Raw genomic sequence first — 27,763 nt, 5'->3', positions numbered from 1 at the left:
TAAAGTCTGATTCTCTGCTGCATGTGCACCAGGATAAACCCCAGGAATGTGTCTGTCCATGTCATGGGAGTAACTGTTTTGTGTAAGAAGCTCAGATACTCTAAGAGCTGTGAGTTACCAAAGTAGATGACATGGTTGCTGACGTTAAAAAATGGAATAGAATTCAGATGTGTGGGAAGTACCAGTTTCACTGACCTCCAAAACTTAATAGAGGTTTTACGTATATGTTGGGTCTCCAGTTTAACCTAATAGAATTTTAATGAGAAACAGGAATTTAGCAATATAAGGCAAATTGTGAAAGGTACTGTCATTAAAATTGTCTTAACATAACTAACTTAGAGGATGTTTTTGATGTTTGTTTTAAGATTAAAGAGAAATCCAAAACAAATGAGTTTTGACATATTCTTCAAACATTCAGAATGACATGGATTCAAGGGCATGTTTACCCTTTATTGGCTTTAAATGGGGGCTTTGAGCAACTATGCCTTTAGGAAATATCTTTATTATATCTTCTCATCTTAGTCTTTTTCATCATATTTTAAGACAAGGAGATTGTGTTTTTATTCTTTTTTTCTTAGTCTGGAAGATTTTTTAAAATATTTTTTTCTAAGCTGGCCGGTTAGCTCAGTTGGTTAGAGTATGGTACTAACACCAATGTCCAGGGTTCTACCCCAGTACTGGCCAGCGAAAGAACAAACAAACAAAATATACTTTTTTCTTTGGCTTTTTATAGATCAATTTCAGCCTTTTGTTTGGTCTTTTTCAAATGATTATATGCATTTGTACCCTATTTTTTCTTTTTTTGTGTAATTTAATATATCTATATCATTTTCCCCCTATTTTCACAAGAGAAAAATATGTCTGATGTTGTTGAGTGATTGTCATCAAGTATTTTTCTACAGCAGTTTAAAGCTTTGCACAATGTTTTATCATACAGATATATGCACTCTATTGATAGACATTGAAGTTTCCTCTAATTTTGTTTCTTGTTTGAACCTTTCTTGAATTCCTTGGCAGCTAAATTTTTGTTCATGTCCATGATATATTTCTTTTTTTTTTTTTTAAAGATGACCGGTAAGAGGATCTTAACCCTTGACTTGCTGTTGTCAGCACCACACTCACCCAGTGAGCTAACCGGCCATCCCTATATAGGGATCCAAACCCGTGGCCTTGGTGTTATCAGCACCACACTCTCCCAAGTGAGCCACAGGCCGGCCCTCATGATATATTTCTAAAAGTAGAATTTCTTGATTAAAGAATATAGATGATTTTAAGGCTTTCGATGCACACTCCTGAGTTGCCTTTCAAAAAGATTGTACCCATTTATTAGTAAGGTTAATCTAGTTTCTTTTCTTGGTTATTTTCTCTGTTATAATATAGTGAATATAATTTTATAGTTTGTTTTTTTAACTAAATATATTGTGACCATTGCCCCATATCTATCTACCTAAAGCTTTATTTCAATACCTTTTAAAATTGATTTTTAATTTCTTTTTTTGAGATATAATTTACATAACATTAAATTTATCACTTTAACTTGTGCAATTCAGTGATTTTTAGTCCATTCACTATGTTGTGTATCCATTATTAATATGTAATTCTGGAACATTCCCATCACCCCCAAATGACATACACACCCATTAGCAGTCATTCCCAATTCTTTCTACCTCCACTCCCTAGGAATCATTATTATAATATACTTTCTGTCTCTATGGATTTGCCTATTCTGGGCATTTCATATAAATTCAGTCATACGACATGTGGCTTTTTGTGTCTGGCTTCTTTCACTAAGCATAATGTTTTCAAGGTTCATTCATGTTCTAGCATGTAACAGTACTTCATTCCTTTCAGTATCCATTTCATGGCTGCATTATATTTTATCATATAGTGATTCCATATTTAACTCTCATATTTTATACATTTTTTCCTGTATCAACAGCAGGAATGTTTCTGTGTATAATTTTTATATGTAAATTTCCATGTACAGATTTGCCTCATTTAATTGCACTTTGCTTTATTGTGCTTTGCAGACACTGCATTTTTTACAAATTGAAACTTTGTGGCAATTCTATTTAAGTCTTTTGTGCTGTTTTTCCAACAGCATGCACTCACTTTGTGTCTCTGTGTCACATTTTGATAATTCTCACAACATTTCACACTTTTTCATTATTATTCTATCTGTTATGATGATCAGTGATCTTTGATGTTACTATTGTAGTTGTTTGGGGGCATCATGAACTGCTCCCATATAAAACAGCATACTTAATTAATAAATGAGTATGTTCTGACTGTTTCACCAACTGGTCATTTCCCTGTTCCTCTCCCTATCCTTGGGCCTCTCTATTCTTTGAGACACAGCAGTACTGAAATTAGGCCAGTTAATAACCCTACAGTGGCCGCTAAGTGTTCAAGGGAAGGCAAGAGTCTCATGTCTCTCACTTTAAATGAAAAGCTGGAAATGGTTCAGCTTAGTGAGGAAGGCAGATTGAAAGCCAAGACAGGCCGAAAGCTAGACTTCTTGTACCAGTTAGCCAAGTTGTGAGTGCAAAGGGCAAGTTTTTGAATGAAATTTAAAGGGTTACTCCAGTGAACATACACCAGCGATAAGAAAGTGAAACAGCCTTATTGCTGATATGGAGAAAGTTTTAGTTGTCTGGATAGATCAAACCAGCCACAATATTCCTTTAAGCCAGAGCCTAATCCAAAGGAAGGTCCTAACTCTCTTCAATTGTATGAAGTCTGAGAGAGGCGAGGAAGCTGTAGAAGAAAAGCTTGAAACTAGTGGAGGTTGGTTTGTGAGGTTTAAGGAAAGAAACCATCTCCATTAACATAACAGTACGTATGCCTTCTTAGTGCAGTAGGCAGCACATCAGTCTCATAACATAACAGTGCAAGGTGAAGCAGCAGGTGCTGATGTTATCCAGCAAGTTATCCAGAAGATCTGCCTAAAATAATTGATTTATTTTTTTCATTTTATAAGTGAAATAACAAAGCACAAATGATGGCACATCTGTTTATAGCATGGCTTAATGGATATTTTAAGCCCACTGTTAAGGCCCATTGGTCAGGAAAAAAGATTTCTTTGAAAATATTGCTGCTCATTGACAGTGCACCTAGTCACCCAAGAGCTCTGATGAAGATATACAAGGAGATTCATGTTGTTTTCATGCATGTTAATACAACATCCACTCTGCAGCCTGTGGATCAGGAGTAATTTTGATTTTCAAGTCTTATTTTTTAAGAAATACATTTTATAGCTGCCATAGGTAATGATTCTTCTGATGGGTCTGGGGAAAGTAATTGAAAACCTTCTGGAAAAGATTCACCATTCTAGATGCCATTGAGAACATTTGTGCTGCATGGAAAGAGGCCAAAATAACATTACTAGGAGTTTGGAAGAAGTTGATTCCAGTCCTCATGGATGACTTTGAGGGGTTCAAGACTTCAGTGGAGGAAGTAACTGCAGGTGTGGTGGAAATAACAAAAGAACTAGAATTAGAAGTGGAGCCTGAAGATGTGACAGAATTACTGCAATCTCAGATGAAACTTGAACTGCTGAGGAGTTGCTCCTTATTTATGATCAAAGAGAGTCGTTTCTTGAGATGGAATCTACTCCTGGTGAAGATGCTGTGAACGTTGTTGAAATGACAACAAAGGATTTAGAATATTACATAAACTTAGTTGATAAAGCAGCTGCAGGGTTTGAGAGAATTGACTTTAATTTTGAAAGAAGTTCTACTGTGGGTAAAATGCTATCAAACAGCATCACGTGCTACAGAGAAATCTTTTGTGACAGGAAGAGTCAATCAAAACAGCAAACTTTATTGTTGTCTTATTTTCAGAAATTGCCACAGCCACCCTAGCCTTCAGCAACCACCACCCTGAATTAGTTAGCAGCCATGAACACTGAGGCAGGGCCATCCACCAGTGTAAAGATTAAAACTCGCTGAACGCTCAGATGATCATTAGTAGTTTTTAACAATAAAGTATTTTTTAATTAAGGTATATACATTCTTTTTAGACATAATGCTATTGCACACTTAATAGTATAGTGTAGGCATAAATTTATATGCTATGGGAAACCAAAAATTTTGTGTGACTTGCTTTATTTTGATGTTTGCATTATTGCAGTGGTCTGGAACCAAATCTCAGTATCTTTGAGGTACACTATTATTCCTATGGAGGATTCCTAAAAGGAAATTTACTGTGTTCAAAGTTAAGACTATTACGGCTCTAGGTTCTTATGGCCAAATTGATTTCCAGAAAGTTTGTATGAATTTAAACTCCAACCAGTAGGGTAAATGAAATTTTGTTTCACGTTAGCCTCTTTAATATTTAGAATATTATCAGCTTTATTGCTAACTTGATGGTTAAAAAAGATTAACTTATTTTAATTTATATATTATTATTGGTAAAGTTGAACTTTTTTTCCTATAAACTTATTAATCATTTGAATTTCCTTTTATTTGAAACTTCTATTTATTGCTTATCTTTTTATTTTTCCCCCTGTAGAGTCCTGTTTTCCTTTTGAGCTTTTATATATTAAGGAAATTTGCTAGTTGTTTTATTTGTTGAAAATATTTTACCCAGTTGTCTTTTTATTTTGTTGTATACCTTTTGATATGTAGAATTTTTAATCTTTATGTCCTAATCTTTTTGAGGGGCGGGGGCGGGGATGCTTCTGGCTGGTATGGGGATCTGGATCCTTGACCTTGCTGTTAGAAAACTGAGCTCTAACTAACTGAGCTAACCAGCCAGCCCATAATCTTTATAATGTAGTTAAAGTTTTAAATTTAAAATAAAACCTGAAACAATTAACTCTTTATTTTCTTTGGAAGTCCCTTTGTTATTTGCTGTGGCTTATTGTTGTTATTGTTTTTACAAATAGTCAACAGTTCATTCCAGCACCATTTAAAAATAATCATTCCTTTTGCTCATTGATCTGTGTTGCCTCCTTTATCATATATTGCATTTATACATTTATAAGGCTATGAGTGTCAGTTGTCTGTTTTGTTTCATTAATCTATTTTTTTCTCCCAAGTTCCAATTAATTAGACTGAGGTGATATGGTGTACTGTTACTTGTACACCTGTGCTTTGGGGTCAGGTAGGCCTTTATTTGTAAGCAGACAGAGTTGGGATTCTTTCTGTATTTTGGGAAAACTAACTTAAGCTTTCTAAGCCTCATTTTTTTTTTCCATTTGTGAAAGAGGATAATAAAAAACAACCACTCTAAAAAGATCTTTTGAGAATTAAAGAAATAATGCCTAGCAAGTGAACAACATCCTGGCACATTTAATGTGCTCAATAAATGTTAGCTGTTAAGGTAATGGTAATAATTTCATATTGCATATTAGTACCTGATAGGACTCTTCTATTCCAAAATTCTTTAAGTCATTCTTATAAATTTAGTTTCTGAGTTAACTTTAGAGTCATTCTTTTTTTTATCCTCCCAAAAACAATTCCAATAGGATTGAAGTAAATGTAATTCTATACGTTAATTTTGGGGGAAATTGTCAATAATATTCAATGTTCCCAATCAAAAACTTGGTATTTCTCATCATTTCTTCAACTTTTCTTTTTGTTTTTGCAAGATTTACTGATGTTTTCTTTTTAAAGGTCCTGTATGTGTTTTTGATAGAACTATTTTTACGTATTTTATTTTTTGTTAGTACAGGTTGAGTATCCCTTATCTGAAATGCTTGGGACTATAAGTGTTTCAAATTTTGGATTTTTTCAGATTTCGGAATATTTGCATATGCATAATAAGGTATTTTGGGGATGGGACACAAATCTAAACAAAAAGTTAATTTCTGTTTCATATACACCCTATACACATAGCCTGAAGGTAATTTTATACAATATTTTAAATAATTTTGTACATGAAAGACATGACTTGTCAAATGTGGTCACATATGGAATTTACCACTTGTGGCATCATGTCAGCACTCAAAAACAAGTTTTGGATTTTGGAGCATTTTGGATTTCACATTTTTGGTTTAGGGATGCTCAACCTATATGAATAGAATCTTTTTTTGTTGTATTTTTAAATTGAGTTGCTGTTGATAGTTATATATTCTTTTAGTATTGGTTTATTTTTTTCATTGTACATATAAATTATTATCAGATGTTAGTGTACCCAAGTCCACAACTTCTGACATTCCACTTATGCTAAACCAAGTGGAATCAAAGGTGAAGGATATCCTCTCAAAAGTCCAGAAAAATCATGTGGGAAAACCACTTCTGAAAATTGATTTGAATCCAGAACAGGCTATTATCAGATGTTTGGATGTTTTGCTCTTTCCTATTTCCTTGCTTGTGCATTATCTGGGGTTTTTTTTTTTTTTTCTTAAGATTTTGATTACCATTGCCCTTTCGTTAAAACTTACTTTTGTTCCTTTTTCCCTAACTTTTGTCATTTAGGTAAAAACAGATGACATAGCAAGAATTTACCAGCCTAAGCGTTATGCTTTGTCACCCAAGACAACAATTACATTGGCGCATCTACTTGCCGCTCGTGAAAGTCTATCCAAGATCGTTAGGACAAGTAGTGGCAGAAGCCGGGAGAAGACGGCATGTGCCATTAATAAGGTTGGTTTTTCTTCCAGCATAGTAGAGAATGAATTTATAATATCCTTGTTTGATGTTTGTACAGAGTCTAATCCATTTTTATTTTATATCCTGATAAACTCCTATAAAAGAGAGTGGTGGAGGAGCTTCAGTTCATCTAGGGTTAGTTATGTTTTATCTGTGTGTTCATTTGAATTTCTGTATCCATAAATTAATTCGAAGTTTTATCTGAATTAGAGTGATTAAGAATTATTTTTATCAGGATAGCTGAGGAATCACCTTGGGCAAGTTACTGAATTTCTTTGAGCTTCTGTTTCCTGGGTGAGAATATAGGTTCATTTCTCTGACAGGGTCTCAAACAAGCTTAAGGAGTCAGAATTTTTTACTTTACAACAGCAGGAACAACAATAAACTAATCTAGAATGTTTATGTCAGCTCGACTCGTGTGTTTTCTCCATTTAGGTAAAGCACTCCATTGTGAACCCTATTACAAAAGAGCCAAAAATCAGAAGTAAGGTATTTGAGTAATTTTAAAACATCGTTTCTCAGTGTAGCTTGAGATAGGATACCTTGCCACAGGGATGGTAGTTTTTAATGTCAGTTTACTAGTTATTGCTAAGTTAGGCATCACCAGTGTTTGTCTCTGTGCTTCCATTTTGGATCGACCCCCCATTCCCCCAACTTCTGAAAGTGTCCTTTCTTTAGATATATCACTTAATATCTTTCATCAGGTTATAATCTAGTCTTGCTGGATCAAGAGTTCTTCTGTAAGAACTCTTGCCTATTTCTTTCCTGAGTTTACAATTTATAGTCTGATTATTTGAAAGTATCTTAAGATCAGTTTTTGGAACATATATAGCATCTCTGTTTACTTAACAACATGTTGTATTTGGTGGAGAGACTAGTGAAAATAAGAACCAAGAAAGTTTTTTTTTTTTTTTTTGGATTTGGTAATTAGGACACTATTGCTGACTTTAAAAGAATGTTTGCATACTTAGAACCTTGTGCCATAGTGAGGGTGTTGTTCTTTTTCATTTATCACATAAATTCCTAAACATGGTTTTGATTAGAGGATCAATGGAAGTGGAATCCAGGTGATTCATAGGTCATTTTGATGGAGGCAGTTACTGTTTTGCCTTCCTTCCTTAAAGACACTTGCAGGAAGCCATTGGCTTCTCCTTGGCTGTGGTGGGTGAGTGACACCCTGTTCACCATTGTCTGTCTTTCCCTCTGCTCATGGGTGTATAAAGTAGCTCTTTTCTACAGGAGGTTGGGAACATAAACTAAACTCTTCCCTAGTTTATTCTTCAGAGTATTGTAAAGCATGGTTAGGGAAGTATATCAACTCTTTATTTTCCTTGTAATAATATAGCAACTAGTGTCATTATTGAAAATACATGAGCTTAAGTTTCTCAAAAGAAATAATTCATTGAGAATCCTTATAATGCTTTGCAATGATACCTGGGATTATAGTTATTATATTTATCTGTAACTTCATTACATCCACGTTATCATATATACTTCATACTTTGTTGAAATAAAATGTGTTTAGGAATAGTCTTTTACTGGGTAATCTATTACCAAATGAATGGCAACAGAAATAGTTGTTGTATAAATGGAAGTTAATTAATGTAGAGTGTGTAGTTTATGTATATTGAAAATCTTTCATTAAAAGAAATTTCTTAGTGTAATGGACTACATTTGTTATAGAATTTGCTAAACAAATTTAAATTAGAGAAAATTAACAAGCCCTTAAGTTTCAGGAATACTCTCCCTGATTGTTTAAAAATAATACCACATTCTGGGAAATTCATTATACATCACACTTATATTTTCAATATTGTACTGCCATGTCTAGTATTTTTATGTCCTTAAATAATTTGCTTTTGTTTCTTTATTATAAATAATAACTTTACTACCACTTGAAACTTTTACGTAAATTTTAACTTTTAAAAATTAGAAACTGAAAAAAAATGTTTCTTCACTCAGGTGCTGATGGGAAGGGTGCCTGACAGGGGAGGACGGCCGAATGAAATTGAACCACCACCACCCGAAATGCCCCCTTGGCAAAAGAGACAAGAAGGCGGTGGAAGGGGTGGTTGGGGTGGTGGAGGTGGAGGTGGGGGTAGAGGAGGCGGTGGGGGTGGAAGAGGTGGCTGGGGAGGTGGAGGAAGCTGGGGCGGGGGGGGGGGGGGGGAGGAGGAGGTGGGGGAGGTGGTGGTAGAGGAGGTTTCCAAGGTAGGGGAGATTATGGTGGAAGAGGGGGCTATGGTGGAAGAGGGGGCTATGGCGGGAGAGGTTATGGAGATCCACATAGAGAAGGAGTGGTGGTGGTGGATATAGAAGATACTAAAAATTACAAAAATTAGCAGTTTTTACTTCTTGATTAGATACATTACGCATAGTGTTCTAAATAACATACTGTATGTGAATATCATCTTTGAAGTAAACACTACGTTAGACCCCCTGATAACATTCTTGAATTGGGTCGATATGTAAGAACATTGTTTTATACTACCAGTTGATCATTGTTTTATACTACCAGTAGACAAATTGATTTTTTCCATATTCTATGTACTCTTGGGCATGTTGTGTCTTTTTAAAAAACAAAAAAATGAATAAAAATTGTTTTTAAAAATGTAAATATTTATTAACATCAAACTTGGGAAATGGAAAGTATTTTATGGCCATGATTGAATTTAGACTGTTACCTGTATTTTGTTCAGGTTTAAGACACATAAATGACCCCACCTGTAACGGAAAGGAATATAGATTCTTGCTTCATCTGTATTCATGTCAGTGTGTTTTGTATTTGTTAATTCTACTTCACAAAATACAGAAAGGGACTGATAGTTGTGTTCAATAGGTAGTTGTTATGGTTAGTGATTTCTTTCATAGGAGGAGATTCCTCTGGCCAGGTTTCTGTTAAAGCTCCATTAATTGAAGGCAAAGTCTACTTTTTGCTGTGCATATTTGATTTATTTTCCATTTGCATTTGAAATCTGTGATTTTGTTTGACCCACAAAGCAAAGTTAAAGATTGAATTCGCAATTCCGTTAAAGGGACAAAGACATACCAGTTTTACATAATGGTGAAAAATATTCCTATAAACTGGTCTCTTAATCACTTGTGCCCTCATTTTAGGTATCTAAGTATTAAAAGGTAGGCTGAGCTGTCTCACCAGGATTAAGGCAGTAATTTCCAGCTTCAGTAGATCAGGGGTAGGGCTTGGTGATTCTGACTCACAGCTAGATTTGGGAAACACATCGTTAGAGAATGATTATATGTGGTTTGGTGTGGTTGGAGCAGTCAAAAGCTTGAGATTAGGAGTGGTGCGTTCTAATGTCACTGGGCTAGGAGTGCTGTGGGTTAAAATAACCCTAGCTCTCAAGTATTGATTTTTTATCATTTGTCAAATGAGTTAGATGCTTGTCCCCTTCTCAAGTTGTTTCATAAAGACTTAAGTACAAAAGCAATTTGTTGAAAATGTATAGAAGGCCTATTATGAATAGTTTAAGAGGGGGGCAAGTAATATATTTTTCTCTTAGTGCAGAGAGAGAGAGAGAAAGAGAACTAGTCACAAAGATTTTTTCAGTCCCACTGTAAAATCTGTATCTCAGACTAGACTCCTCATCAACACTTGTGTATAATAACGTTGTGTTCTCTACCCAGCTCAACAGATAGAAAACTGAATTGTTACCAGTGGACAAATGATATTTGATATTTGGCAAGTTTTTTGTTGTTGTTGTGTTTTGTTTTACAATAAACCCTGTGGTTAAATCTAAAATAATGTTAAAACTTTAAAAGTAAATATTGTTTATACTGCAGTCTTGGACATGTATTTCTCAAGCCAACCCTTTGAAGAAATGTGCTCAGGAAAGGAAAACATAATATTTTTTGGTTATTTGTAAATTTAGGGTTCTTCGTGTGTTTTATATTTAATGAACAAAATTCAATTGTGATAGTTGAAGAAAAAGGCTTTCCATAATCAAAAAAAAAAAAAAAACCTTTATCAGTAGCTATGAACTCTGAAAAATAATTTTTTAAAAACATATAAGCAGAAGACCACTTTAGTACAGTATTTCAAAAGCGTTATTAGTTTAAAATATGTTCAGTTAAAACTTTACATTTCTGCTTCATTCCTTCTTGGGAGCCTTAGTTGCTGATACAGAAAGGGGATTTACAACTATTTGTGATGTTTTTACCACTAAAGGTTTATGGTAAATGTGGCAAAAACATTAGTTCATGAATTTCTATAAGATTTTTTATGCCATGGTAAGAGTGCTATTTGAGTTATCCACTGCAGTCACTATAAACCTTTTATAAGTTTAGCACTTGCTTCTGGAATCATGTTGGATCTAGAACCACTCCTATTTACGCATTCTGATAAACCTCATTTGAATGAAAAGCTGAGTCTTCTAAAGCTAATATCCTTTTCTGTTAAGTGGAATTATCATGATAATCTTTATTCAGTAAAGATTTCTTCTGTAGAAGAATTTGCTTTTAGCAATATCTAGAATAGCAATAAGGCAATTTGGAGTCTTAATGTGAAAGACCATTATGTGAAAATGTTTTATAAATTGAGTGCAATAAGAATGAGTGTCACTTCTCTGCTTCCTAAAATCTAAGACCTTATTCATTCTTTGTTGTCTGGTTCTCAATTTCATTTTTTTCTGTTACTTCATTTTCCTTCCCTTTTTTTCTTTTCCCTGTTTTTGTCCACCCTGTGGTGCCTAATAGCATCTATAAATGTGATCTTATTGGGAGTTTCTGGATTAAAGTAGTTACTGACCTTTCCTCTGGATCATATAAAGAACATATGTTCTGTCCAGACCTAATCACTACACTATCATAAACTTTCATCTAGGGAAATAGGTGTTTTCTTTGAACCTATTTTCTTGTGTTTCCTTGTGGTCAGGGAAACCTTGCCTCATTAAACAGAAAAAAACAAACAAAACAAAACACACTTTATTACTTGTATTTGTGGCAGAAGAAGTTATGATAACCTAAAAAAAGATTTGATTCTGAGCAGTGATACTATCTATACTTTTAAGAAACACAGGGTAGGGATATTTGGGATGGGAATTGGGGATAAAAGCAGTTTATGAGTATTTTCTTCAGGGCAGGATGTCAGTTTGACTTCATTGTTTTATATTAAGTATTGTGAATTGCCAGAATGATCAATACATCCCCATCCAAATGTGCCAGAATGCATTCCACTGTGGAATTTGAGTGACTGAAATTTTCCCCCCTCTTCATTGGTCTGGTTTAAAAAAAAAAATTGTCCGGGGATTAAGGGAAAATCATATTATCTCTAAATAATCATGACCACAGATGAATTGCTCTGGATGGGTCTGTATACTGGACTGAATCATCTTCTACCAGTTTTACGCATAGCTTCAAAGTTTCTCTTTACTGGCTTGTTTGCTTAAATGCAACTGTGAAACTAAAGATGAAAGCCATAGAGAAATGACAGCCTCAAGTCTGTCTCCTTTAAGGACTTAATATATGGGGATCACTGTAAGTCATGAATAAGATGGGGAAAAGTTGAATATTTCTGTTACTACTTCATGTTGTAAAAAGATTTAGAAAAATTTAAACTGAATAATCTAGTTGCTTTGATTTTCCTTCCAAGAAAACTCAGTTTGGTTAACTAAATAGAGGAGTGGTCTCAGCTATGGATTATAGTAAAAATTCAGATGACGTTTCTACATATACAGGAAGTAGAAGAAACACAAGAAGACATTTATGTTGTAGGGATCCTAATGTCTTTTATCATATAAATATTACACACAAAAAAAACTTACATTAGGTATCAAAAAAAAACTTTACAATCTGTACATTTGTTTTTTTTCTTGTAGCTCTTTACATTATACATCTTTAGACAGAAATTCACAAATGATCAGTAAAAAGGTGAGTCAATAGCAAAGAAAACGAGAAGCAACATTGCTGTTGATAAAATACGATTTGTCTTTGTTTTGGCAGATAAATATCTGCCCAAACTCATTTCAAATCAGTATGAGACAAAAATTTGCATTCTAGGCTTTAAAAACCAAAAACTTGTTTCAGATTATTTCTGTAGGTTCCACTAACTCCATATAGTTCAACACAAATAATATTAATTTATATACTATACTTCTTTGGCCCTTGCTGGACTGTAAAAATCTGTGGTGAAACTACTGCCTCCTTATCCATTTCAGTGATAAATTCTGCAATGCTTGAGACCCTCTAGCCATGTTAATTTGACCAAGGGGACTGTGACTTTAATTTCTATAGATTACAGATTACTTACCTAAAAACCTGGGATTTTTATTTTTGATGGAGGGTAAGAAGAATGAGAAAAATTGTGTTTCATGACTATGTTTAAAGAAATTGAGCTAGACACTCTTTAGTCTATATCAGAAGAAAATAATAGTAAAGAATATGACTTTTAAAGTTTACTGTAAACTCACATTTGTTCCATATAAAGCAAGTAACAAAGTGCTGCTGTAAATTTGTATATCAGATGGTGGATCTAAGCAGCTTCACTTTGGGAATTTATGAGTTTAGATTTAGAAAAGGGTAAATTTTTATGTAAAGTGATTCTTTAAAGTTTAATGAAACACTACAAGTTAGTTCTCTCTCTGAAATTGAGTACAAAGAAGTACACAAATGGGAACTGGTCTTTCATCAAAGAAATTTCTTGAACTAAATCCTCCAAGTAAACAACACTGTATATATTCTTTATATTCTTATGAAGACTGTTGGCTATAGGTTTGCAACTTTTAATTGTTAAAATTATATTCTTGGCAATTGGTCAACTTGTATAGGAATTTCAAATCACCCTGGTACCAGACTTGGTAAGCATGCTAAGACTCCCCAAGAAAGAAAATGATCTTATGAATTTTTTTAGAGAACTGAAAAGAAGCTGACAAAGGAGTTTGTGAATATTTGCCCAGGCACCTAAACGAGCCCATTTATCATTAACCTTCATAATAGAAAACTCATAAGACTGCTACTTGAGATTTTGCCAAACAATTCAGTTTACATTGTGAGCAATTACTTCATCTTGTAACAAACTGAACTTTATATTTGTGAGTTTGTGTAGTTGACTAAAAGTTGTTTAATTCACTTACACATTTTATGAAAGAGGAAACAAAATTCCAAGCCACATGCATGCCTGATATTGTATATACATATTGTATACATATGTACATGATGTTAGCTGTTACTTAAGCCACTGATCCAATTAGCTTATTTCTAAATAGTATTAATAGTAAAGACAGTTTAAGCACAAATTCGGTTCAAAAGAGAACTTTAAAAATAGTTTACTTCAAGAAAAAAGATAAAGATGGAACATGAAGAGTTAAACAGACTCTTCACAGACTTTTTTTTTTAAAGCCATAAATTCCTAATTCTATCCATTATAGATTACATGAAGAGAAACATTTGCATTATGTTTATTTTAGCTAATCAGCTAGTCATATATGAGATGGTAATAGCTATGTTTCCAGGTATTTAATTTGGTTACTTACTTTATGATGACTATAAGACTACAGCTATGATTTGACCTGCAATCGGATAATGTTATGTTTAATAGGCCTCTAAAAAGTTGTGGCTACATCTCTAGGAGTTCACTTCTAGGTAGATAATGCTCATTTGTGTATGAGCATAGTGAGGAAGGAGGGGAAAGAAAATAATTTATTAGATCTGAGGTAGTGAAGTAGGAACTAGATTCACAAAGAATGCTGGGATATAGAAGAAGTAAATCTACTTTTGGAATATGGGTATTTTTCTTCTATAAGCAAGCTTTGGATGGAACAAAGTAATCCCTTAGTTCACAGAAAACCTGGGGAAGGAAGCAAATTCATTTTCCAGAGATTTTTAGTTCTAAGTAGTAATCAGCCAGGCAGGCTACTTGATAGCTGCCTTGTCAGGAAACTATGTTTTAGCATACTTTTGGAAGGGGTGGGGGTGGGGGGTTGTGTTTGTGGTATGAATGGCAAAAGTTTTGTATTCTTCAGCTTTCCTCTTTTAGGGTTTAAAAAAAAAAAAAAGGTAACTGGCCTTTCCTTTTAAGTACTCCTTTAAAAGTCAGTCTGTCTGTCTAAGGTTCCATGGGTCTTTGTGTTAATCAGCTTAGGAAATGAAATCGCCAGTACACTCATCTACAGAATGTGCTTCTTGAGTTTCTGGGCTAAGAACAGTCACCGTGCTCCATTTGAGGTAAGACATGATTGCTTTTCTCAAACCGTAGGGATTCTATTTTCTTCTGTGCATATTTCAGTTGGATCTTTAGGGCATCATTATCTGCTTTCAGGGTATTTATTTCCTAAAGAGAAAGGAGAATGAGGTATGTCAATAAAGCAGCAATGAATAGCAAATCAGTTATAAAATCAGGAGTACTATCTATACTTGATTGGCATCTCCTATTCACTGTGGCTGAGAATTAAAAACTATTTTCAAGACAGTTATTTTGTCCTGAATAGAAAATAACAAGTTAAATAACAAATGAGCATGTGTAAACAGCAATTAGTCTTTGTTATCACATCAAAGATAAGAGTGGCTAGCAGGTAGAAAAACCCATTCAGGGCAATAGGTAGATAATGATAAAACCTTTGGATATGGTGGAGCAGATTTTCTTAACTTGGCAGAAACAAATAGTCTGGTCAGGTCAGAGAATAAAGGCAGTGACTGCGAATTCTGTAATATGAGATGTTATAGTTCATTTAATCTTTTCCTCCCAAATCATTGAAAACTACCCTTTTGATAAAGATAATTTTACCCCACCTCCTAAACTGGGATTTAGTAATCTAATTTGTAGTGATTTATAGAACCAACAGTTGATTCCCAGTCTTCTGATTTTGAGTCTAGTGTTCTCACATCATACAACACTGATTACCCTAAAAGAATATATAGACAATATCTGGCTAGTTTGGGATACTCCGGGTTGTTACTTAACCTGAATTACCTAGATAGCTCTCTGCTAGCTACTGTGTAGTATTGAATACTTGCTCTGTGCCTGGTGCTGTGTTACATGGTAGTAGAATACCTTAACCTTCACAGACTCCCCGAAAATAGGTGGTATATCTTGATTTTATAGAAGCAGAAAATGTTGCCATATAGTATCAGACTGGAAATTTGAACCCAGGTATATCCAACCAGAAGAGACTTTGTTTTTTCTTTTGTCCCATGCTTCAACATGTTACAAAATACACATACTATGTACATATACACTTAAAATATGTAAAGTTTGTTAGTACTTATATTAATATATATTACGTATTATTTTTAAATACTGATTTGGTTTGACTAGTTACTGTTGAATTACAGACAAATCACTAAGGATTTTACTTAGTGGGAAAGTAGGACACATTATTGTTCCTCTAAAATGTATACCAAATTCTGGTCCTTACGTCTATTTGACAAGGTTAAAAGTTAAAAAGAGGCAACTGTAAAGATGGTTAGGGGGTTTACTGGTTCTGGTATTATTACTGGGTAGGAATTATTCTGTGCCTAACTCATCTGAAATCTTTCTACAAGTCACTTCTCCCAGCATTGCTGAAGCTATATTGTTCCCTTTTGTAGGCATGTATGATGTCAAGATTCAAAGCACATCTTAGAGAGCATGGAATCCCAGCCCTGTATTTTACAGAGGACCAAACAGGTTGTTGAGTTTAACAGGTGGCATAAGAAACATCTGGGACTGGAAACACAAATTTTTGTCTCCAAGACCAAAGTTCTTTCTACTCTATCAAATTCATTTTTCAAGATTTCTTTTGTTTTTAAAAGTTGCATTAGGCAGTTTCTACCCCTAAAGAGAAGGATTTGTGCAGTCCACATTTTGTCACCTTCTGTTGACTTGATTCTTAAAGCACATCTTAAAAATACTCTGAGCAAGAGAGCACTTTTCATCCAGAAAATCTGTTGGTTTTTTTTTTTTTTTTCATACATTCCTCTTAATATTATGTTCTTTGTTCCAGGTACCAAATCAAGAGTTTCACACAGTATGTAACTTGTTTCTTCAAATGTTTCTCTAATTCAGTTCCTAGGAATCTGACAAGGAAGGTACAACACTGAGACCAATGCAGGGAATTCAGAGGCTCTCGTGGGCAGTTTCACCATGCAGTATGTAGAATTATATAAGCAATTCTAGCTAGGTGGATGTTGTTTTTGTGTTTGTACTGATAAGCCTCCAAAAACATGGTGCAAAACCTTGACGTTGTGGGGAAAAAGGCAGACATACATTCCTCCTCCTTTAATAAAGTGAATAATGTTGAAGCAATGTATCCTTGCCTCCCTGTTTCTAAAGTGGCTTAAATTACCTATAATTGTTTAGAAACTACTGTCCCGTGATGAAAGGTCTATCTAAGCCAGCTCTCACCATGAGCAAACAAAAATTGAATATCTAGACAACTGCCTGTTGTTTCTAGTTGAAGGCCCATCTTTCTCCTTCTGCTTGCATCTCCTATTTTCCTATCTTTTTAACCTCATGTTTGTGTTTGCTTCTCTCAAATCTTGGCACCATGTTCCCAAACTCTTGTTCTCCTTATCTTGGTAAACTTTCTTTAGTTTTTCCCAATGCCTCCATGAGGTGCCTGATAATTAGAATATTGTGAGCCTAACATAAAAAAGAAGATTCTGGTTTGACAATTGTTAACATTTTATAGATCATATTGCTTTATATTTCATTCAACTGTGTATTTGCCTGCTACTGTTGATTTAGCTGTTCTAGTAAGTGTAGAAGGTCAACACCTTCCCTGATGTGTTAGAAAAGATTCCCCTCATTTGTATTAACAGGAAGTCCTATTTGCTGATGATATCAGCAGTGATACTGGCCAGAGGTGAATTGATGTTAGTAAAGTTTCCTCTAAAAAAAAATAAAATAAAAAATAAAAAAAATTCACTTGGAAATTTATGTTATTGTCCATCAGCCATCACTGGAAGTAGAAACAAGTTACTCTTTAGAGGTAATGGGGACATTTGTGTGTCGTGCCATTTCAGGAGTTCTACACAAATTCTACTTGCCCTCAAATATTTGTTGAATTGTCTACTCTTCCTTCATTCAATCTTAAGAATCCCATCAAAACAACACAAAAATGGGTAACTGTGAAATGATGGATATGTTTATTTATTTCACTATAGTAGCCTTGCAGTCATATGTCTCCCATAATGCCATGTTGTATACCTTAAAAATATACAATAATATTTTTAAAAGAAAAAAAAAGAGGGAGGCCTTTCCTGTGGTGAGCTACAATACACTTACTTTTCTTCACCCCCAACCCTTTTTTTGTTGTTGTTGCACTAAGATCACCTACCGTTTTTTAGGAGGATGCCTAGGCAACCATAAAAATCCTAAACTATAACCCCCCAAAGAACAGGTTAACAAAGATCTCTAGGGAAGGAGGATTTAGGCAAGTTTGTTTTAAGTTCCATCTAGAAAAGGTGTCTGGTGTCAGCACAGTAAAGCTGACCATTAGAAACTGTGGCTGTTCTCAATGAGCCTACAAAGCTTTGGGCACTAGCACCAGCACTGAAATGGTACCTGTATGGTGATAGAGAGCCCTGTAAATTCTGTTCTATTTGTGTAATGTGAACCAGGGCCCTCAATGGGCTCATTGTGAGAAAGCTGGAATCCATCCTCCCTCTCTCCCTTTTTTTTTAACTTTATCCAGCTAGTAATCAACCTGATTTGAACCTTCAGAATCTACAGTTCACATGTTCTTCTCTGGTTTAGCCCTGCTCCTCTAAGAGAGTCTGTAAAAATGGAAAATGAAAAGAAAAGTACCTGTTCCAGCTCTTGGTAGGTTGGGAGTCTGAGGTGACGGAGCTCCTCCTTTGATTTTATGAGGGATTCTTTATTCTCCCACTTGACAAAAGCCCGCTTTCTGACCAGGACGGGGCTGGGGCATGGAGATGTGGGACTAGGAAGCACATAAAGAGTATCTGGAGCTGTCTTCCTTGGGGAAGACAGCACAAAGGGACCAGAAGGGCCCTCACTGCCAATCCAAGGCAGTGATTCAGTCTGGGTGGCCTTGTGGGCTACAGTTCTCTTCAGCCGAACGGAAATCTTCTGTGAGGACACTCCCATCAGCATGATGGTCCGATCCTTACTCTCCTCACTGTGTTCCACAGCCTCCCCATTAGCGAATGTAAAAGGTCCTTCCTCAGGTGCTGTAGGAAGATACATGACATGTTTGTACTCTAGCTTAGGAAAGTGGAGACTCAAGATTGACATTTTAGTTTCAAATGAGGCCTTTCTTATGGTTAATGGAGTTCCATATGTCCAAAGAGGACCCATTTTCAGGTACCCAAGTTAGTGGATGAGTGGGAGCTGAAATCCAGGGTCTTTGTTGGCCAGGCCACACCCACTGATGTCAGGCTGCATCCATCTGAGGAAAGGGCATCTTCTGTTTGCACAAAGGTTGCCCAGAGAGTTTCTATTTCTGCAGATAAGTTGCAACCCCTGCCTCAATGCTGTAAAGTTTCATAAATTAAAGAGAACAAGATTAACATAAACAGAAATGCTCCATAAATACTTTCTGTGGACCCTGGGATTTGGGAGCTCAGCACTCAAGTCTCAGCCCTGATACAGGTACCCTCCAGCAGCTGGTAGGGAGTCTTGGGACCCATTTGTCCATTTGTACAATGGGCACAGCCTAACTATGAGAGGAAAGTTTTAGCTTTGTGGAAGTGTGTCTCGAAATGTATTGCCCTTGTTTGATACTGATGGGAAAAGGACAGGGGAGTCATTGTGGTTTTCTTCCTTGAACCACCACTCCTGCCTAGGACCCAGCCTAGTAATGTTAACCATAATGAGTAATTTCCTGGGAAAGTAGAGTAAGAGTGGATGTATTTGAGGTGGGTAGTAGGCTTTAAAATAAATTGCAGATCATCTAAGTTTACTGTGTTGCAAAGACTCGGCAGTAATTCTGAGCTCTTTGAAAAATAATTAGGTCCCTATACAACATTTACTAATAAACACAGATTTTGGATTCTGTTTATTCTTTCTTTAAGTGGGGATTAAAAAAATACTATCCTCCAGTTTTTGAGGAAAGAAATGATTATGTAAGAGAAAGTGCCTTTTGGAAAGTAAACATTTGCATCAAAATGTTACTCAATTTTCTAGCTAAGATATTGTATTGGTATAGTCAAAATGGCTTTAAAAAACAAACAAATTCTCTAGCATTTGTAATCTGAGTCAATAGTTCTAATACTAGAAATCCTGTAAGGATCCTGGTTTAGTTTTTCCCAAAGGGAACATAATTTAAATTAAAATTTAATACTTGTCCAAATAAAGCTCAAAATTGTAATTACATTGTTATTTAAGTACCAGGATATTTGAATTGTTAATGTTTACCCTAAAATAATTACATTTTTGTAGGAGTATTAGGCTCGATGATTTTTGTATCTCCATTTTCCAGCTTTGTATAACATACTTATACCTTTTTTACCAAATTATGAATAGTTTCCCAAATTATGACTATAACCCCTTCTATTATTTACGTCAAATTTCTAGACATACAGGGAGCTTGGGACAGAACTTGGGCACTCTACCTTTATGGGAGCAAGAGGAAGGAGGTAAATAAGAAAGCAACAGAAGGGGGCCCTTAAAATTGCAGGAAGAGTTCTAGGAGACCACAGTGTTATAAAAATCAGGAGAGGTACAAGTTTCAAGAACGTGAAAGTTGATAAATACAAAAAGTTATGGTGATATTGAGAAAGATAATAATGGGCAAAAAAGAAATCATTGCAAATTTTGATTCGATGAGCAGGTGCCATCCCAGAGAATAATTAATAATAAAGAGATGGAAGCAATTTGAATGGATGATAATTATATCTAATAGTCAATTTTTCCATTATAAACAGACCTTGGCTTGTAGCAGTTTTACAGCAATTTTTATTTGTTATCCGACCCATTGGTCTATTTCTTGGTAGGTTCTAAGATAGCCTCAGAAACCCTTCCCTTAACATTTTGGCTCAGGGTTGGGGGGGATGGGGAGATGACCCGGAGCAGCCCTTTATTTATTTATTTTATTTTATTTTTTTTCCTTTTTTTTTGTCTTTTTTTTCATGTCTGGCAATGGATCGCAACCCTCAGTGTCGCACCTGTACCGGACCGGGACCGGCAACGGGATCGCAACCCTCGGCGTTGCACCCGCACCTCGCTCAGCCAGTGAGCGGGAACCGGTCTGTATGTGGGATCCAAACCCTCAGCGGGAGCACCGCCGCGCTCCCAAGCGGCGCACTGTAGCAGTGCGCCACCGGGCCGGCCCCGGAGCAGCCCTTTAGGGAGTCCTTTTTGAGGCCCCAGATTCACGTTCTTATCTGCCACCATTTTCCCATGAAAATTTGCATTTTATGTGACAGAATTGTGGTGCCCTAAGGTGATGTATAACTCTTAAATTAGAGAATACATAATATACAGGCCCATTTTTCACAATATTTGTGGTGATTTCTATTGAAAGTTGAACATCAAATCCTTATTTGATTGGCATGTTCTTTCCTGGGGGAAAAAAAACTTAGGGCCTTTTTTAAAAACAAAATATCCCAAAAGTATGAAGTCAGCTTGTGTTTAGATACATAGGATGGAGAAGGATTCAGGAAGATAGAAAATTTGTACTTGGGTAATGTGACAAAATGAATCTGCATTTCTTATATGTAGTAAAGCACTTAAGCTTTGATCTAATTAATCATTATATGCATATAGATATTTACCACTGAACATTAGTGGTAATTTAAATGCAGACTGCATAACACATGGACTTAAAATTTTCTCTAGGTATTTGTTGTAACTGTAGTGGCCTTACCACTTTAGTAATAGCATGTGGTACTGACTATGTGGTAGGCCCAATTTTATGTGCTTTATATAAATAAACTCATCTGCTCCACACAGTGGGGGTAAAGTCATTAGAACAAAGAACAAGTAGTCTGACCTATTGTCAGAAATGATCTTTTCCTTTTTGGTTCTAATTAGAAGTTGCATGGCCTCTTATACTATATAAAACTGGCACTAACCTAATAAGCATTGGATTTGGGGGACCTATGTGTTCTTTAGGCAGAGAGCCAGGTCAAGTGTAGCACTATGCAGCCTTGTCCCGCCACCCCGCTCTTCACTGTAATCATGTCACTGGCCTGTTTTAGTAGCTCCTCATTTCATAATATAGACAGTCCAGTCTGTTCTACCTGGCATTTAAAACTCTCTATACTCCTGAGCGCGGAGGCGCTCCCACCGAGGGTTCGGATCCCACATACAGACTGGTTCCTGCTCACTGGCTGAGCGAGGCGCGGGCGCAGCACTGAGGGTTGCGATCCCATTGCCGGTCCCGGTCCGGGCGCGACACTGAGGGTTGCGGTCCGTTGCCAGACACGAAAAAAGACAAAAAGGAAAAACAAAAACAAAAACAAAAAAAACTCTCTATACTCCTAATCATTTTTCTTCTTCATCTCTTACCTAAACCTTCACTTCTGCCACAACACCTTATTCACCATCTCAATAGCACTAAAGCTTTTCTGCCCCTTGGCTTTTTGTTCCTGATGTACATCCCCTGTCTAGAATGCTCTCCACCTGTCACCCATGACTTAATTCTGCCCTTTCTAAAAGACTTAGCTGAAGTTTCACATTCTCCATGAAGCCTTTCCCAACAGCCTGAGTGCAGCACTCTCTCTACTCTGTACTCCTGTCACTGCAACCTGTTTGTCTGTTAGCACATAGTCTTGCATTGTCTCTAACTTGCGCTGTTTTTTATATTATCTTTCCCCCTAAATAGATCTATTCCATGAAGATAGAGGCGATCCTTTCTGCTTTTTTGCACTTTGGACCTGGGGAGTCTCAACATACTTAGTTTAAAACCATTTCCTTATTCTGTTATTTGCATTTTGACATGAGTGAATTTGCCAATTTATCTCTTACTGAACTTTTTGGCTTAGTCCTAGGATTTTCCTTGTATGATACAGATTTTTAACCTGCAAGCTCCTCTTAAATGGGAGTTTTGCTCCTCCGTTTCCTTTCTGCATTTACCCTTCTTTTTCTAGAATTTTGACAGTTACTTCCACCTGGCCCATCAGAGTCCTGGTCTCAAATTAATGTCTTAGGGCTCCTTTCCTGGAGGAGAATGGGGTATATTACAGACAGTCAACTCAGCCAGTGGATGACTTTGTCTATGGCTAAGTCTGCTTCCTTCTGCTAACCCTAAGATTCAGTTACAGGCTTTTTTCTAGCCTCCTTCCTCAATTTTAAGCAATGAGTCTTCTCTGGTCACCTTTCATGCATAGGTCGTCTCTTACTCTGCAGAAATCAAATTCCCAGCGGCTTCTGCCTGCTACTGGATGTAGAGCCAAGCAGACCAGAGGTTTTAGCTTCCACTTCTTGCAGTGTATTTTTATTTCTTTTCTGAGCTACAGGGATGTTTGTTTTTGAATGTACCTATGCCTTTTAAATTAACGTTAATCATATACCACATGTTATAAATGTTACGCACACACATGCATTCATTTACATGTTTTGGGTTTGGAGCTGGGTATGGTGTGGGATACCTTAAGTGTTAATTTGAGGCACTATCTCAGCTTGAATTCACTATCTCCATTTGGTGTAGGTGCTCAGTAAACAGCTGCTGTTTTTTTATGCCTAACTTTCACTCTGTTATTCCAGCACCTTTAGGTCTGAGACACAGGCAGGGAGCTGAAATCCAGAACTGTGGGAGGAGTGAGCCCTGGCAACTGAGGTCAAGCTTAACTGAAACTCAGACATACAATCATGAGGTAATCTTTCCTTCCCCAAAGCTTTACTCTTGCTGCTTCACTATCCAAGATGAATGTTCCCCAGGCCTACTTACCATGGAGTAGATCTTTGGCCCCCAGTGAGCAAAGGTTGGACGGTGGCCCCACAGAAGAGCTGTTCTCTATGGGAGCTGCTGGGTTCTTGGCTCGCTTCTTGCACTCAAACACGACCAGATCTTTGCATTGTTTATGGCAGTTCATCCCGCAGTCTGTGGACAAGACACCCTGTTCAAGAAGTCTTTCACTTTCTCCTTAAGGGCTCACAACCAAATTCATGCAGTGCTGTCCTGTCACACATGTCTGTCCTATCTTCTGGAGCTAGGACACCTAACATTTCCAATGAACCTAGCATTCTTCTCCCTTGGTAATCCCTGGATCTCACAATCTTGTCATAGTCCTTATCAGTAAGTCTCAGAACAAGAAGCAGCATCCTGTTATTTTGAAAGGAAGAGATGGTGTCCTGGTCATCCCACACATCGTGCCTACTCTAGAGACCCTCTGGAAGCTCCCAGCTGTTAAGTCTTATTCTTTCTTCTTTGCAGTAAATGGTCTCCTCTCCATCACTCCTGAATTTTCCTGTTCACAAGGAAGGACAGTTATGTCCTGAGGTATCTACTGATAAAAGGAAAGCAGCCAAAGGCCTCTGATAATCATTTATCTTCTATTCCAGAAGTGATTCTGTCCTTCACATTGGGGACCCACCCTTCCATGAGTATATGCGAGTACAGTCTCCTACCAGCCATCCCTATTTCCAGGGCTGAAAGAGGATCATGGAAAGGAAAACTAAATAAGTCGTCACCCAGACATTCCTCTTCAGTGTGATGGCAGTCACTATCGGGGGGTACCCTAGCTAGGGAAGCCAGTTTGGGGATGAGGCTCTGAACTCTGCTGAGAAGTTGTGGACTGAATGGACAACTACTGTGGGTAGAAAAATGCTTTAGAGGAGAGCCCCTAAGACCAGGGAAAACAATCAACAAAGCTGTGTCTTACCTTTACATCGATATCCTTGTTTGATCACTCCCCAGAGCTATGAGACAAACAAGAGACAGATGCACCACATCACTCATTTATCTAGTGTGAGGCTACAAGTTGACATTCATTCTTTATTTTCCCTCATTCTACTCTCTAGCTCAAGTGGGAAGGAAACCTCATTAATCTCTCATGTCTTGTTCCTCCTGACCTTAAACTGAAAACAGGAAAAGTTTGTGCTCATCAGAGTCAAATGGTCTTAAGAAGCTCACTATAGTGGCTTTATGACCCAGGCCTTCTCCAGGCCTGTAATGGATGAAACATAGGACAAACAGGCTCCTCAGGACTCCGAACTGAGAAACAAGTACATAGAGTCTTAGGTGAGGAACCTGGGTTTAGGAGGAAACTATTGGTCAGGAGTGGGACAGAGGAGGAGCAGAGCCCTGGTGACCTCTTAAAGGCAGTTCTTTTTGAAAGGGGGAGAAGGGTGTCTTATATTTCTTTTTACTAACATTTAAAACAGCATGTGAATATAACACATGAAAAGTATATCCCCAGTTTGACATTTCCGTACCATTTATCTCAGGCCTCATATATCAGAGAGGAAGAAACAAATCAGGAAAGACTGAGAGCAGATGAGTGCAAGTAAGAACCACACACTTGAGGACTAGGTTGTTCTAGGGGTTTGCTTTGCTCTGAGCTGGGATAAGTTCATAAGGATTGTGAAGTCTAGGTCTGTCTTACTTATTTGAACTGTCCAGTACCCCTCCCCAAGTTCAACACTGAAGTACCCTAAGAACAACTTACGAATCCAGCACAGTTGTCACAGAAAGTGGGTTTTAGGTAGGTGGTCTCTTGGAAGTTGTGAGGAAAGCCCAGTCCCAGCTTGGAGTAGATTGAGCTGGCCCTCATGAAGTAGGCTGTGATCTCATCCCTGCTGATGAGGCCTTCCCTGCCAGCAAATGACAGAGACAAGGATGTGAGTGGAGGGCAGGAGTAGCAAGGGTGGCTTCTAGCCTTAGAAACTCACCTTTCTTTTCATCCTCAAGGGTAATATAAGATATAGTACTTGATGATCACTTCCATGACCCCCTCCTCTTAATAAGGACACAGGATAGCATGTAAGAAGTAGGTGAGGCAGCAGTAGTCATTTCCACAGAGTTGTTCTTTGGCCAAACTAGCTTTTCCTAACTAATTTGACCATTATCCATAATACTTGAAAAAGAGATGATGCAAAAAATGTGTATAGGGAGGGAAATGCCTTATGCTACAGTTTCTGACTTTAGACAGTACATAACTGGAACCCACTAACCCTACATTTGGTTTCCTATAGAGAATCAAGATAGAATGTACGTAACCTTGAGAAAAGTAAATATGCAAAGTATTAAAAATATTAGTTGTTTCCCATAATCTCCCTACAAAGCAAGAAGAAAGACTAAACTTTTTCTTATTTATAGTTGACTCTTCCTAAACCAGCAGAGGTATTTAATATTCTGAGGTATTTAAAAATGCATATATATTTGACGGTCTGTAGTGGTCCAAACTAAAGGCAGAGAGAGGTTCACTTGATGATTGCTCTCTTAGCCTCAATATTCATTAAGCGATCGCAGCAGCAGTACATCCAAGTCTACAGATTCTTTAAGTGACACACTCATAAACTGGTTCTCACCAATTGGTTCATAACTGCATAATCCTATACACAAACCCTTACCTGTCTTTGTCCATCACACAGAAGGAAAATGGAAAACTTGCCGCAATCTTTTCAAACTCTTCCTGAGAAATGTATCCATCCTGGTTGTGATCATAGTTCTTGAAGACAGACTGTAATAAAGGAGTTTTTTTAGTGATTACAAAAGAGAAACCAATCATCTCTCCCTTTAGCCAAATGGTAAAGGAGCTAGGGCAGTTGGATAAAAGCCTCTCAACAGCCTGAAGGACAGGAATGAGGAAGCACATTCCTTGAGCTGTGGCACATATTTGGCAGGTCACATCCCAGGCCTTTGCTGGTACCAGCGTCTAGAGGGTGGCCAGTTGCTTTCAATTGCATTAGCATACCAATTATGCCTTCACCCTGGCTACTGTGTACTCCTAGTTTACCACACAGAGGGATGTTCAACCTCCACTTTGCCCTTCTTTCCTCACTCAGCTCAGATTGCACTTTCTGTAAAAAGCTTCTGTGAACAGCCCAGTTGAAAGTGCTCTCTCCCCACCCTTAATCCTCTGCTCCTCCTCATTCTGTTCTTAGCTTTCTGCTGTCACATGTGAATGGCCCTCAAGGATAAATGCATAAGTATGAAAGTATATACCTCCTCCTCAGCAGTTAGACAGAGAATTGAATCAAGCAGTGCCACAACATTCAATTTTAGATTCTCCTTATTACCCTTACTATACACAAACCTTTCCCAATACCTCTCTGACATCAAGTCAACTGACAGTCTTTAAACATATGCTCTCCTGCTAGGTCTTCAAGAGGAGGCACACCTGCCCCCATAGGAGGCCAAAGTGAGTTGGCAAAACGTAACTTCTGAACTGTTACAACCAAAATATCAGAAGCAAGTGGTTCCCTGTGCTCACAAAGGAATAAGTTTCAAGTGTCTCACTTTTGTGTTTCTGCTGTTGTGCTCCCCTCTCCCTTCTCTCCACATACAAAACTAAGCCAGACAGTGCCTTGCTTTTGTCTGCTGCAACACAGCTGTACTTACATCCACCATCCTCTGGACATGTTTGCTAATGGTCTTTGGGTCAGGTTTAGGAGATACTCCGGAGGCCCAGTCCACTACTACTGGTGGTTTTGAAGGTGTTAGTGGCTAAAATGAAACATTCAGAGAAATCTCCATGACTATGTCATATTATAACCTACTGCTCTTTCCTTTCCCACTACCATATGGTTGCTTTAATGAGCAACCCTCGACTATGTGCAGTGTGCAAAGAGCAGAGAGCCCACATATAATTGAAATCTGTAATAATAATCTTGGCTAATACAGGGTAGTGTAGTTCACAGTTTCCAAAGTGCTCTGCATATACATTATCTCCAAATACGATAACTTAAAATTTTCAATTTGCTTGAATTTTAATTCCCTCTCCATTGAACCTTTTTGTCAGACCTATCAACAAAGTAAAGTGGATCATTTAAATTTCCTCTCTATTGTCTAGTTACTTTTTAGTAGAGATGTGAATAAGGAGAAAACTAGTTAAAAGGAAGACACAGAAGAAAAATATCTGAAGCTGGATAATCTGAGATGGAATCCATTCCTAAATATTTGAAACTTAGACCAAATTAAAATCTCTTCCAAAAACAAGAGAAGTTACCCTTTCCATTGAAATGCCTCTAACAGCCTTTAAATTGGAACTTACCAAATATTTTCAGTGAACATCTTTCATTACAATAGGAAGCTAGAACTTGATCTTTCTGTATAGAGGCAATGAGATTTAGCTACCAGAACAGATAAGCAGGGTTTCTTAAGTGC

The 27,763-nt window shown here is 36.9% G+C and overlaps 2 protein-coding genes across 2 annotated transcripts in view; one reads left to right on the top strand and one right to left on the bottom strand.

Moving 5' to 3' along the window:
* The window catches only part of FAM98B (family with sequence similarity 98, member B), a 28,530-nt gene extending 18,174 nt beyond the window's left edge, over positions 1–10,356 (top strand). The window contains 4 exon segments of the mRNA XM_008581094.1: positions 6,423–6,590; positions 8,559–8,760; positions 8,763–8,891; positions 8,894–10,356. Of these exon segments, the coding sequence (XP_008579316.1) occupies positions 6,423–6,590; positions 8,559–8,760; positions 8,763–8,891; positions 8,894–8,922 (528 nt within the window). The 3' untranslated portion in view covers positions 8,923–10,356.
* A 1,962-nt stretch (positions 10,357–12,318) lies between these two features.
* Positions 12,319–27,763, bottom strand: part of RASGRP1 (RAS guanyl releasing protein 1 (calcium and DAG-regulated)) — a 70,999-nt gene continuing 55,554 nt past the window's right edge. Inside the window, exons 10-16 of the mRNA XM_008581085.1 lie at positions 26,999–27,103; positions 26,008–26,117; positions 25,104–25,248; positions 24,318–24,354; positions 23,384–23,536; positions 18,337–18,722; positions 12,319–14,880 (exon numbers count right to left, since the gene is read on the bottom strand). Of these exons, the coding sequence (XP_008579307.1) occupies positions 14,746–14,880; positions 18,337–18,722; positions 23,384–23,536; positions 24,318–24,354; positions 25,104–25,248; positions 26,008–26,117; positions 26,999–27,103 (1,071 nt within the window). The 3' untranslated portion in view covers positions 12,319–14,745. The remainder of the gene's footprint in view (positions 14,881–18,336; positions 18,723–23,383; positions 23,537–24,317; positions 24,355–25,103; positions 25,249–26,007; positions 26,118–26,998; positions 27,104–27,763) is intronic.

This window comes from Galeopterus variegatus, unplaced genomic scaffold, assembly GCF_000696425.1.
Source record: "Galeopterus variegatus unplaced genomic scaffold, G_variegatus-3.0.2 Scaffold90, whole genome shotgun sequence".
Classification (NCBI taxonomy): domain Eukaryota; kingdom Metazoa; phylum Chordata; class Mammalia; order Dermoptera; family Cynocephalidae; genus Galeopterus; species Galeopterus variegatus.
The sequence above is the reverse complement of the archived record's forward strand: the minus strand, read 5'-3'. Positions and strand labels throughout refer to the sequence as shown.